This window comes from Malaya genurostris, chromosome 2, assembly GCF_030247185.1.
Source record: "Malaya genurostris strain Urasoe2022 chromosome 2, Malgen_1.1, whole genome shotgun sequence".
Taxonomy (NCBI): Eukaryota; Metazoa; Arthropoda; class Insecta; order Diptera; family Culicidae; genus Malaya; species Malaya genurostris.
Genome location: NC_080571.1, coordinates 129,544,749 through 129,558,348, shown reverse-complemented (window position 1 = coordinate 129,558,348; position 13,600 = coordinate 129,544,749). Strand labels below are relative to the sequence as shown.

Genomic DNA, 13,600 nt, shown 5'->3' with positions numbered 1-13,600 from the left:
GGTGTACCGATGGTAAATAGTTCGCGCAGTACTGGAATGTGGAAAATTTAGGTGGAACTAGTGCATCACGAAAAATTATTTTTATAAGAATTTACTCATACTGTCATGTCTGTTAGTCTGTGGTCTAACTTCGTCATATTTCATATTATCATTTCCGCCAAAAGTTTCCATCATCTGTGTATAGTTTAGACGATAATGTTGAGTACAGGCCGGACTGTTATATTCGTGGTTTGTAAGTTATATCTATATCTTCAAACGACCACGGCAAGTCAAGTAGATCGTCGCCAGGGGACCCAGCCCTCGACGGATGGCTTGCGGCGCCACGTACAGCTTTCAAGAGATCAAGTGATTTCGTTTTTACAATACCAGAATTTCTTTCTCGCCTGCCAAAGCATATTTTCGTCTTCAAATTTTGTATTTTGTTCCATAATACCTAAGAATAATACTTGATTCTGGTTTAATTGAGAGCTGATGGTACAAATTAAAATTTATAGAAAAGTTTCGAAAACTTCCTGAAATGATAACTTTGGTAACTGACGGTAGATCGCTCACGAAAAAATTTTATTCCAATTTTTTTTCGGAGTGCCTGGTCGTGTCGTCGGCTTGACCGTTGAAGAATAGAATACTACACTCAAAATAATAATCATATTATAGTTACGTGAAAAGTTATGTGAATATTTTCCAACCTACTTTTCACGTAGGTTTTAATGGACTGGCATTTCAAAGCTGTTTAATGTATAATCCAGTAAAAGTTACGTGTTTCATAGGTAAAATGTAATGTACTGTTCATATCACATTTATCTATCAGTTCATATCAAATTTAGATACCAGAAAATTACTATTTTATATATTGGTTGAAGTCAAAAGGGAGATTCCAGATTTTGATATAAATCTATGAAATGAAAAATGCCATGAAATATAAAATATTTATTTCAGAAAATTGTCATATAATTCCAATGGCTTAAAAAGCAACTAATAACGTCGTGGTATCTCAAATCGACAAGCCTCCAGAAATCGTTTATGTTGTCACTGCCATCCAACCGAAGCCGAAGTCGAGATCCAAGAACTCCCACAACACTACCGATGCAGGTTGAAGTCGCATTACATGGTTCCAGTGTCTCTAGCTTCATACCGACGGCCTGTTTGAAGCATTCGGCAGGAGCGGGTAAACTTCCGGACTCACGCAGGCACTCGGTCCAGTTGAACACATGGAAACTTTCATACTGGAATGGTCCGGACGATGTAGTCAAAAATTGTAACTAATTAACATTTCTCGCAAATATTTACACTACTTACACTTTGAGGGCCACTGTTCGCCATTTTCAAAATCGAGTTTTTCACACTGGAAATTCACGTAGATTGTTTGACGTTTGGTCAATTCACGTAAACCTTATGTCATGACTCTATTAATTTTAGGGGATGTTCGTATAACATTTATTTTCGTCAGTGCAGTGCTTTCACTAGTGCATTACCACCGTGTTTTAGTAGCTCGCTTGGTAGTTGGTCAACGAGAGCGGCCTTATTATTTTTCAACCGGCTTACCACCTCCTCCACTTCTTGGAGGTCTGGGACCGGCAGTCTATCGTCCTCCGCACGCGTTCCCAAGTTCGTTACCGCGCCGCTACTTTTGTATTCCGCCACATCGCCATTGAGTTGCTCGTCGAAATAGTGCCGCCACCTCTCGATCACCTCACAGTCGTTCGTGAGAAGATCCCCGTTGGTGTCCTTACACATATCGGCCTGTGGCACATGGCCTCTGCGCGAACGGTTCACCTTCTCGTAGAACTTCCTTGTGTCATTAGCACGGAACAGCTGTTCCATCGCTTCGCGATCTCGGTCTTCCTGTTGGCGCTTTTTTTCTACGGGATACCGAGTTTAGTCTGTTCCGCGCCTGTCTGTATCGCTCCTCGTTTGCTCTCGTCCGGTGTTGCAGCTTGCTCGCCCAAGCTGCATTCTTCTCGGCCACTAACTGTTCACATTCGTCGTCGAACCAGTCGTTCCTTACGTTCGGTGCCGCCGTACCTAGTGTTGCTGATGCAGTGCTACCTATGGCAGAACGGATGTCTCTCCAGCTATCTTCAAGAGTAGCTGCACCATGCTGCTCTTCCGTTGGTAGTGCCACTGCCAACTGCTGCGCGTAATCTTAGGCTACTCCAGCATCCCGGAGCCGCGTGATGTTAAACCGAGACGTTCGGTTTCGACGATGGGTAGCCACCGTCAAAAGTTTTGAGCGCATGCATACAGCAACCAAGTAGTGGTCCGAATCTATATTCGCACTGCGGTAGGTGCGAACATTGTTGATGTCCGAAAAAAATTTTCCGTCGATCCAAACGTGGTCGATTTGGTTTTCGGTCTGTTGGTCAGGTGATCTCCAGGTAGCTTTGTGGATATCCTTGCGGGGAAAGAAGGTGCTTCTCATTACCATTCCTCGGGAGGCCGCAAAATTGACACACCGTTGGCCGTTGTTATTCGATGCGGCATGCAGACTGTTCGGCCCGATTTCCGGTCGGTACATTGCCTCCCTTCCTACTTGGGCATTCATGTCACCGATGACAATTTTTACGTCTCTGCGTGGGCAGCCGTCATAGGCTTGTTCCAGCTGCACGTAGAACGCTTCTTTCTCGTCATCGGGTGTGCACGTTCATGTGGGCAGTGCACGTTGATGATGCTGTAATTGAAAAAACAACGGCCTTTAATTCTCAACTTACACATCCTAGCATTGATCGGCTGCCACCCAATCACTCGCTGACGCATCTTGCTCAGCACTAGAGAGCCAGTTCCCAGCTCGTTCGTTGTGCCACAGCTTTGGTAGAAGGTAGCCGCTGGATGTCCGCTTTTCCACACCTTCTGTCCCATTCAACAAAGCTCCTGCAGCGCTACGACGTCGAAGCTGCGAGGATTTAGTTCGTCGTATATTATCCTGTCGCAGCCTGCGAAACCTAGCGACTTGCAGTTCCATGTTCCAAGTTTCCAATCGTAGTCCTTATTTCGTTGCGTGGGTCTATGCCGATTGTTCTGGGTCATATTCTCTCTTGTAGCATTTCATACTCAGCCGCTGGATACCAGAACAGACGCTGTTTGAAGCCGCTCCTAACATGGAGTACAGACGCTCCGACATCCTCTAAAGAGGACCCCCTTCCCTGTCAGCATACGAACAAGGTCCCACCGGGGTTGGTTACCCGATCTTTCCTGTGGTTGCTCGTACTCCAGCCGGCACCGCGGGGAGGTAGGGATAGGAGTTACTGGACAAGAGGCTACAGGGGGCCACACTGGGGCCTGAATTACGCATTGTCCAGTCGTTTACCAACCATATGTAAAAGCTCCACCCAAATCGTGGTGGCACCTGCAAGTGTTCGCTGCGCTGATTGAGCAAATTTTACACATAGTTCATAAGTGAGCCTGTGGCCAGAGCTGCAAATTGTCTGTCATGTCAAATGACCTTGACAGACTGACTAAAATCATCGTCAACTGTAATCGGTACGGTCAAAGTGTCTGTCAAATGAGATACTCGATAGTTCAATAACCAAGAAGAAGTATACTCAGTCAAAGGCAGGTGACGCATTTTGTTCTCTCTCTCATTCTCCTATTCCCTGTTGAAGTAAAACATGAATTTAATTCAATGTTTATGCTGCTTGATTAATATTTAGTCACATCGTAATCAAGCAGTGACAAGAGAAATGAAGATAATATCAATCGCATCGGCAATTTGACATACTGGTATATTTTTTGCGAGCTGGAGTACAATAGTTTAAAGAACTGGCGCGTATGTTCTGCACATTTCGGGACCAAAAATTATCAGTCGAGCGAAATGCATCTTAAATTTTGTGATTTTCAACGTCGGGTCTTAGAAAAGCATGGTTAGTTCAATATTTTCAATCATCACACGTAATGAGTACACTGATTTTAGCTCAACCTTCGATTCAAAGACAAATTTTCCGAAACGGATTCGGTAGAAGCAAATGGCATTGGTCTAGCCAGACTTAGTGGTCACAGCACCTTCCTTCTGTAAAAAATATAACAAGATCAGAAACACATCGACCATCATTAAAAAAGTACTTACGTACTACGGATAGAAACTTGATATGAAACTTTCGTTCTGTGTGTGAGTTAACGGGCGTACTGAAGCCTGCATCGGAGAGTAGAGTAGCGTATAACCAACTCGCTCGTAGTTAACATCGAACGGATGTACCTAGTAAACATTCGGAATCTCAAACTTTGGCTGGTAACATTCTCCACCGACGGTGTAATTCGAGCGAACAAATGGATCGATTCGCTCGACCTCCGTATGAGCATCGGTAGTCTGAAATGATTTCATTTTGTCGTCTTCGGTGTTTCACGATGGATTGATGTCTCCTTGCGGTGTTGATAAAACATCATTTTTTCCAAATACTTATTTGGTGAGAACGCTGAAAAGATGACAATAAATTGCGTCAGAGAAAAAATATAATAAGTCAAATAAAACCATATTTAAGACTATGAAGAGCTACAGGCAGATATTGTAAAACCAAGATGTATTCATTATCGGTTAACCGATCAGTTAAGCGACAATCAACGTGTGGTCTCTATTGTGCATCAAATAAAATTATCAATAAGTGTAACATTTTATTCATTAAATTCGGAATCATTTAGATCATCACCAGCCAAAAAATGCTACCCACAGCACAATCACTCCATTATCCATGATAACTGTAATAGATTCCACAGTGCGATCCGCCAAATCCTTCCTCCAACGAAATGAAAAGAATCGGATGTATGTACAATTTTCTATATTTCGACGTTACCTTGCAAGCCCTTGAAGAAAAAAATTCCAGATTTTCAATTAGTGCCAAGGATTCGCCAGGCTGCGCGACAACCGGAGTAACATAGAAGTGAAATCCCAATCTGAACTGGTCGTTTGTTTATGTTTACATGCCTGAATCCCGGCGCGCCATACTTAATATCGTGAGAAAATTACCAACACAACCAAAAATGTCTTATCACGCCACCAGTGTATTTTACATCGTGCACTTATGAACCACAGATAACAGATAAACCTCGCACGCTTACCCACATTATCAAATCCGAATGGATTCCGAATCAATTCCGAATCAGCGAGAAATTTTCATTCGGAATTTCATGTGGAAATCATAATGGATTCCGAATCAATTCCAACTCCAGTGCAACAACCGATTCCGAATGAACCGGTTCGCCTACAACCGGTTGATTCGGAAATCATTCGGAATTGAGTGAGAAGATGCGGACTGAATTGTCAATTCGTCTTCTTCTTCTTCTTTCCTGATGTTGCACGTTTTCGTGCTGATTTTCAGTTTATTTTTAAACGAAAACATTATATAACTCAATATACAAATTTAAATCTTAATGTTTTTCGGATATACAGAACTAGTAAATAACCAGTTCTTCTTAGAATCCCAACATAAACTATTGAAATTCGCTGGAAATTAACAAAACGGCCTACCTTAGTCAGCATCATCCATTCCTCTAGCTGGAGTGTAGTGAAATGGCTTAAGTCGCTTAAATTTTACACTAACACATTCATAAAATGAGCGAATATTCAATGATATTTATAATGTCACTGTCAATCAGGTTGATCGAGCAGCCAACTCAGGCGAAAATTCTAGCACTGAACCGATCGAGCATTAAAAAATCATGCAGTCGAGTAAGAATTCATTGCTCATTCCGTCATTTCGATAATGTGGGTACTTGTGGCTACCCAATGAGTGAATCGAAATCATTTTCAACAACTGTGAACAGATGTCAAAAAATGAGTAGAATTTAAAACTGTCACTGTGTCAAAGTAACTTTACTTAAAATTAAATTATATTATACGTTCTTTTAAAAAATCAACCGCACGCTTGTGGCTACCCAAAATTGAGTCAAAAGCAGAGATGCCATTTGTACAGATTTATCTGTATTATACAGATTTTAACATGCGCATACAGATTTCATACGGATTACAGATTTTATACAAATTTCCTAAACTTAATACAGATTTATACAGATTTCACAAAAAAATGGAAAGAACACATATTTTTTTCATTTGAGTTCTCTTCGGTAGCTCGAGACGATAAAAAAAATTCGTAATCAATGGGCAAATCACAAACTGATCTGAAAATCTTAAAAAGGTGTTGGTATTTGAAGTTGAGCGCTTAGATCCCACATCAACTTACCTAGACAATATTATTTTTTTTATTCAATAATGTAATATAATTTTAGGCACATTGCTTAAGCTCTAAGATGCCAAGGGTATTTTATAATCTTAATTAACGACTAACTTAAAACTATAATGGTATCATTAGACTATGTCATCTCGGGTTCTCGTAAATCGTAATGGCGATCGGCAGTGGTCGATGAATTGAGTGTTGCATGAGTCTTCCAGATGGCGTTGGTCCGTAGACAATATTATGAAAGTATATGAAATCGAAATTGCGTTTTGTTGATTCTGATTGTTGATGAAAATTTGCCAACATTTAATTTCGTCGGATATTATTGAATTTCTCATTATAAAACCAAGAAATGTTGGAATAACAATACCGCACCTTATTTTCATTATACAAAATTCGGTTTTTTGGTGAATACAGATATATACAGATTTTTCATTCAACGTGATACAGATTTTCTATGAAAATATCTGGCATCTCTGGTCAAAAGTCACTCAATTTCGCAAAAACCATACACGGAAAATACAAACTACCTATTATTTGACTTCTTTTTACTTAATTTAGAGTACTTCCTTTCATTCGCTCCTTCAATTGTTGTCAAAATACAAAGAGCAAAACCACCCAGCAGCGAGAGTTTCGTTCAATAAGCTAAAATTAAGTAAACCGTATTAACTTGAAATTGAGTCAATATGACTCAACTATAGAGTAAATATAACTCATCTTTGAGTATTTTTTTGCACGTGTCTTACGAAAACTACCTATAGCCACTTTACCTAAAATTAGGTTATTGAACGAGTACAGTGAGTATTACGCAATTTTGGGTAAATACGCTTTTTGCAAAATTTGAGTAGAACTTACTCTCTTATGTTGACATTTGTAAATATGTGGAAACTACCCATTATTATCCAACCCAATGATGTTTAAATAAATTGCTTTAAAAACTTTTAAGAAATAACTACGTTTTATTTCAATACCCACATGTGCAATCGGTTTAATTCAATGGTATTTTCAAACATGTATCCGGAACAGTTCTGCTTCTCTCGGCATCAATCCACCAAGCAACCACAAACGGGACGTTTGAAATCTATTCGTAGTTCAAATGTTTTTTTATTACATAATGTAAAAATGCATTTTAATGTATTTTACTTACCAGCTTGAGCCTGACACGACTCGCTGTCTATAACACTTTTAATTTTATCCATCCGGAAAAACTTGAAAATGTCGGATGGCGCGGTTAAGTTACTTTGACACAGTGACAGTTTTAAATTCTACTCATTTTTTGACATCTGTTCACAGTTGTTGAAAATGAGTACTTTCGATTCACTAACTGGGTAGCCACAAGTACACCGAAGAAAAAAAACTTAATAATTTCATAAGTTGTGACTAATGAACCAGCACAATTTTGATTTCATTGAAGACTTATGCATTCAGTAAGCACACATATGAACTTCATAAGCATAACTTATGAAATTCATATCAATGACATATGCATTCCTTAAAATTTAATTTATGATTTTTATAACAGTCTACCTTGTGAAAATGTCATTTCTTATAAGAACAATCAAACCATTGAAATGGAAAACGAAGACACCGTTGTTTTGCTTAAAAACTTTGTGCAAAGCGCACTATCTGAAGCGTGCAAAACACTTTTTAGTAATTCGAAATTTCAATTGATAGAGTGTGGAGATGAAAACAATTGTTTGGAATTGGATTGCGGATTGGAGGAAAAGAAATGTAAGTCTCTATTCATTATTTTATTTAATGATAGTAACACTTTGTTTATGCATGACATGACATGACTTGAATATATACTTTGAAAAGATTTCTAAGAAATCCCAATATGTAGACATTCATCATTTGCTATACACGAAATACGAAATTAATATCTATTCAGACTAAATGACATTTTTTGTAGTAGGAACGTGCTTTTTGATTAATAAATAATGTAAAGAATAAATTCTGTATTTTGAAAATTTTAAGTGTTTTATATATATATATATATATATATATATATATATATATATATATATATATATATATATATATATATATATATATATATATATATATATATATATATATATATACAGTGTTGGTGATTGCCGAAAATTTCACAGAAGCTGCTATATTGCTATCTATATTGTATACAACATTTTCAATCCGGTAGAAGATGCTATAAGAACTCGAGTCATTCAATGCATGAACCGCGAGAGAATTTTTCTACATTCCTTCGTTCCACTTCATACTCTGAGTATTTCTCGGCCCTTAAAAAAAATTACAGTCTGATAATGATCGTTGCTGTGTGGAATTTCCCAAGAGACAATCGCAAGTTAACAATTATCGCAGAAAATCTAATCGATGATTCAACTTGATGATTTTCATACTAGGTTGCAATATTTCAAAACCCTTGTGTGGAGCATTCACATACATTTTCATAGACACAACTTATACAAAGATTATATGCACATAGTTAGAATAAGCGGCAATAGTAAAATGATTCTATTGCAATTATCAACTGCCTGTATATAATCGGATCGCGAAACGAGAATAAGCGACCGTTTGTTGCTTCAGAGAAGATCCCCACAGCGGCGTGCAAACCTTTGATTCTCAGAAATGTCATCGAGAGAAATTCGCTCTCGCACTGGTGTCGATTCTATGTTAAATGAGCCATGCCGATGATTTCGTTGTTGCGATGATTTCGAACTCTCTTTTATGGCACTGATTCTATCGTTGAAGAGTTGCCAAAGAACGTTCTTTGATACGATAAAAGCCATCCTTGTATATATATATATATATATATATATATATATATATATATATATATATATATATATATATATATATATATATATATATATATATATATATATATATATATATATATATATATATATATATATATATATATATATATATATATATATATATATATATATATATATATATATATATATATATATATATATATATATATATATATATATATATATATATATATATATATATATATATATATATATATATATATATATATATATATATATATATATATATATATATATATTCAAACACATTTACCATGGAAATCAGAAACAATGGTCATGAAACTCATAAGAGAGTAGCGATGAATTTCATAAGTTGGGGTTATGGAATATATAAATAACTTATTACATTCATATCTACATTTCTACATTAATCATAAGTCTACTTCACGAACTTCATAAGTATGGTTTATGAAATCCATAAGTAGGTCAATGGAATTTTTTTTCCGAAGATCATAAGTTTGACTTATGATTTCCATATGGTAAACTTGTAGCGAAATATCATGTGTTTCTTATGGATTTCAATAGCTTTTTTGCGTCGGTGGATGCGTGTATATTATCAAAGACATCATATTAACAAGATATCCAGCTCTCACATATCCCGAACAAATCATTGGCAACAACATTGCTTTGTGAGCATGGCGCCCTCAAGCGAATCCGCATCGAATCTCGTACACAGAAGTAGGGGAGAGAAATGTCAAATTCGTGCGCGCCAAAATAGCAGCACTGCGCACCCATACAATTGACGTGATATGTTGAATGTGACACCGTGCGATGGCGTTGCTGAACTGAAGATTGATTTCGCTCCAAGCTGACAGGGTCTGATATTATTTAAACCTCATACCAACGTTGCCAGGTATACCGGATCATCGGTATTTGTCTAGATATTTGACTTCTACACGCAGAGAAATTGAGCATGTTTAAAATAACAAAACAGTTAGTAGTTTTTAAAATTTGATTTATATTCATTTCAAGCTAGAATATGATTGTTACAAACCAATTTCTCCCTTCAACAAAAACAATGATCTTTGTTTGATTTGAATCAAAATTTTAGTCCAACCAAACCAAAAATATATTTGTTCCCGCTGAGTTTATTGTTGAAATAAACTAACAATTTTTTACATGTCAACCAAAGTTGAGTTAATGTTATCGGCAATGTTCTCGTTGACTCAATCCTGCTATACCTTAACATCAAGAAAAAACTTGGTTCTATTTATCTACGATATTATTTGTGTAATAATACAACTAAGTTTACTGTTTAAATGAACCGCGTTAGTTTTATTTCATATAAACCAGAACATGTTTTTTCTCGCGCGTATAAACCAATGCATTTTTGTCTCCCGCGAAAGAATTTTGCTTTCATTTCCTAGGAGGTTTCCAACAATTCAAGTGTATGTATTGATGATTAGGTATATTTAAAAAATTTGCATCATATTACATAACACATTTTTTTTACAAAAAATATTTGATGCAGGTTCGCTGTTTTGACCGGACTGATGGAGCACCGAGCACCGGATGCTATAAAAATAAAAAACATGGCTTTACTGCGGCATGTAAATAATACGATCGTGTAGCAACGGAATGACGAAACGATCTAAAGTCTTAAAAATATTCTAAATTAAAGATAAAGTTTTCTAGAAATGTTTGAACCAATATAAATCGAAATAAAAGTAGTTTAAAATATAACCCTGTAAATTAATTTGAAAGAAATCATTTTATTTTTAAAAACAAACAAAAATGTATGATTTCAACAAAGAAAAGCGTTTGTTGAAATAGCTAAATTTAAGGTAATTTATTTCAACTAAATAGTTTGTGAATTCAAAGCGCAACAATTCCTAACTTTATCTAAAGTTCGTTCATTCATAACAAATTTTTCAAATTGAATTCACTGTGAAATTGTTTGTCAAGAAATTGACAGGAACGCACAAGTGAAATATTTGTTGTTTTTATCAAAATGTCGTTTGAAACAAGCTAACACACTGAGTAAAATTAATTATCATGTTTAGTAGTTTCAAGCAGCAATATTTTCTATATCAAACCAGATTTTCTTTTGTCACTATTTTAACAAAATAAATCGTTGCGTGAAACCCAAATTTGGTTATATTTAAAAAAATTTTCTCTGCGTGTATACCGTAGTGCAGATATGTACTCCTAAAATACCGATAATTCATGGATCGTACAGATAAATACCGATTTTCGTTGATAGCATGGATAGACAGGAAAACAGAATGTTACGAGACCTTTTTTTTGCTCACCAAACTGAGCTTTGGTGACAATTCCGTGAACTTATGTTGACGAGATTCTGATATCGATATGGTACAGATAACCTGGCAACGCTAGTCTTGATTCGTTTAATCACTGATCTATAAACATTGTTCGGTTTAGCTATAACCTTTGTTGAAGATAAAACATCAATATCTGTGATTAATGAATGCTAGCCTAGATTTAGTCTATTGTTGTTGATATAGAATGAAAATGGTGCTATGATGCTAAACAGAACTTCATTGATGGTATGTTACACACTGATACCATATACAGTGCAGTTGTAGGCAGAACTGGAAAGGAAAATAATGTGATGTCTCAGTCACAGATTTCGTGTGGTGATACGTGGTAAATATAGTCTAGGAATTGATCAGATGTATAAGTGTAATACACGAAGTTCTTATCATTTTAGTTTTTTTTCATTTTCATAGAAGTTAAATGAACTGTGTTATTCTAGCTCGTTTATTTTTAAGCCACACACGTCGGACTGTTATTTGTTCAAATTTGTTTAGCAAAATGAGCGGAAAAACGGATATTGTGTTAAGCTCTTCTTGGTTTAATAAGTATTACGAAATGTATTAGCTCGTTTTCAACTACTCGAAATTTTGTTTTCAAGATATGTTGCCGACGAAGATAGCCCGGAAGGTGTTTTCAGAGGACTTTCGGATAGATTTAGTGGAATAACTGTCGACTCAAACCGAGAAACATGTAAATCGGAAGAATTCTCTGAAACTCTGCAAAGTAAGTTAGGATTTTATTTTAGACAGTAAGTTAAAACATTTTTAATCCTCCTAGTGGCGTAATGATATTTTTCTCATATTACTTATATTTTCCAAAATATCACTAGAAGATTCCGTCAAGAATTTTTTTTAAAGCGAATAAAATAAACTTTCTATGAGTATGAACTAACATAACCTTTTTTAATTTGTAAACAGTTGTGTCAAGTAAATTATTTTGTTTCTTTATTTTGTATCGTCGTAAACACCCGGATGGAATTAAACAGCAATCTATGGAACTATAGGAACTTTTATTTGAGCCTAAGTTTGTGGAAATCGATCAAATCATGCCTGAGAAAATAAGCGAGTCTCGTGTTAAAGTTTGCCTTTATCAATAGAAAAGCTATACAATACTATAAAAACGAACTTTGAAACCGAGGCCAGAAGGGCCGAATATCATATACCATTCGACTCAGCTCGATGAGCAAATGGTTCAAATAAAGGTCTTATGGTCCCATATCAAGTTTCTGAATTTCATTTAGATCCGACTTAAAAAACACATATACTAGTTCATTTAACATAATAAGATACAAACGAATTTTCCTTAATCCTAATCACTTATCATTTCGGTTTTTATAGTATGAGGGACCTCTTTATCAATAAATTTCACATCTGGAAGTGGGTGTGCGAAACTGATTTTAAAACTCAATGCTTGTTTTCATAAAATCTTTCGGGTAGTATTTGGGTGTAAAACTACTTCACTACACTTCAACAAAACTATTTAGACTATGGTAAGTCTTCCGATAACTGAAATTTACATTGGAAAAAGGTTATTTTTGTATAATACATCTAACTGTGACATATTTGGTAAAGCAAAAATCCATGAATTTTTTTTTATATCATTTATTTTACCCCGGCTTTAACCATTTTGGTCGTTCACCGGGTAACCATGAATTTTCGACCACCATCTGTATAAAAAATTGATGGTTTATAGGTTAGGTCTTATTCACGCAGACAAAAAAAAATTTAAAATAACTAAATTTGGGTTTCACACAACGAACTTTTTATTGAAATAGTGATGAAAAAATAACTGGGTTGATATAACAAATATTGCTGCTTGTAACTACAAAACGCGCTTTAAACTTACAATCATTTTAGTTGGAATAAATGAACTTAAGTTCAGGTATTTCAACTAACGTTTTTGTTTGTTATACTCATACATTTTAATTTGTTTCAAGAATAAAATGAACAAATGTTTTGAAACTCTATTTAAGCGATGAGTGGTCTCATCCAATTTGTCAACAGACGAACAAAAAAATCTATTTTTCCAAACAATCCTGCTGAACTGTCAAAATGTGTTCATTTGATTGAGGTTAGCAGTGACGGTAACAAACCTATGTCGTGTAATTTCTTATCGTCGCGTGTTCCGAAGTTCTTTCCTCGAGTTGTTTATTGTTCGCCTGTCCCTGCGTAACCTGTTTCGTTGTCCCACAGGTTATGGGCCTAGAAGCTGATAGAGAAGTTTTAACGCGTCGTGCTTTTGTGAACACGCTATCGAATGTGTAGGCATTCGAATCTCTACTTGGAGCTGGTTCTTGAATCGACGGAAAAGTCGTATTAACAATCGGATTTCGGTTCGGTT

At 35.9% G+C, this 13,600-nt stretch overlaps 1 protein-coding gene across 2 annotated transcripts in view; it reads left to right on the top strand.

Annotated features, from left to right (window-relative positions):
• Positions 1 to 11,307: 11,307 nt before the first annotated feature.
• The window catches only part of LOC131428052 (uncharacterized), an 80,788-nt gene continuing 78,495 nt past the window's right edge, over positions 11,308 to 13,600 (top strand). Inside the window, exons 1-3 of one of the 2 annotated variants that reach the window (XM_058591693.1) lie at positions 11,308 to 11,590; positions 11,700 to 11,805; positions 11,859 to 11,983. In XM_058591693.1, coding sequence (XP_058447676.1) covers positions 11,759 to 11,805; positions 11,859 to 11,983 — 172 coding nt within the window. In that variant the 5' untranslated portion in view covers positions 11,308 to 11,590; positions 11,700 to 11,758. Of the gene's footprint in view, positions 11,591 to 11,654; positions 11,806 to 11,858; positions 11,984 to 13,600 lie in introns of both variants that reach the window. The other variant, XM_058591692.1, reaches the window with a different exon arrangement.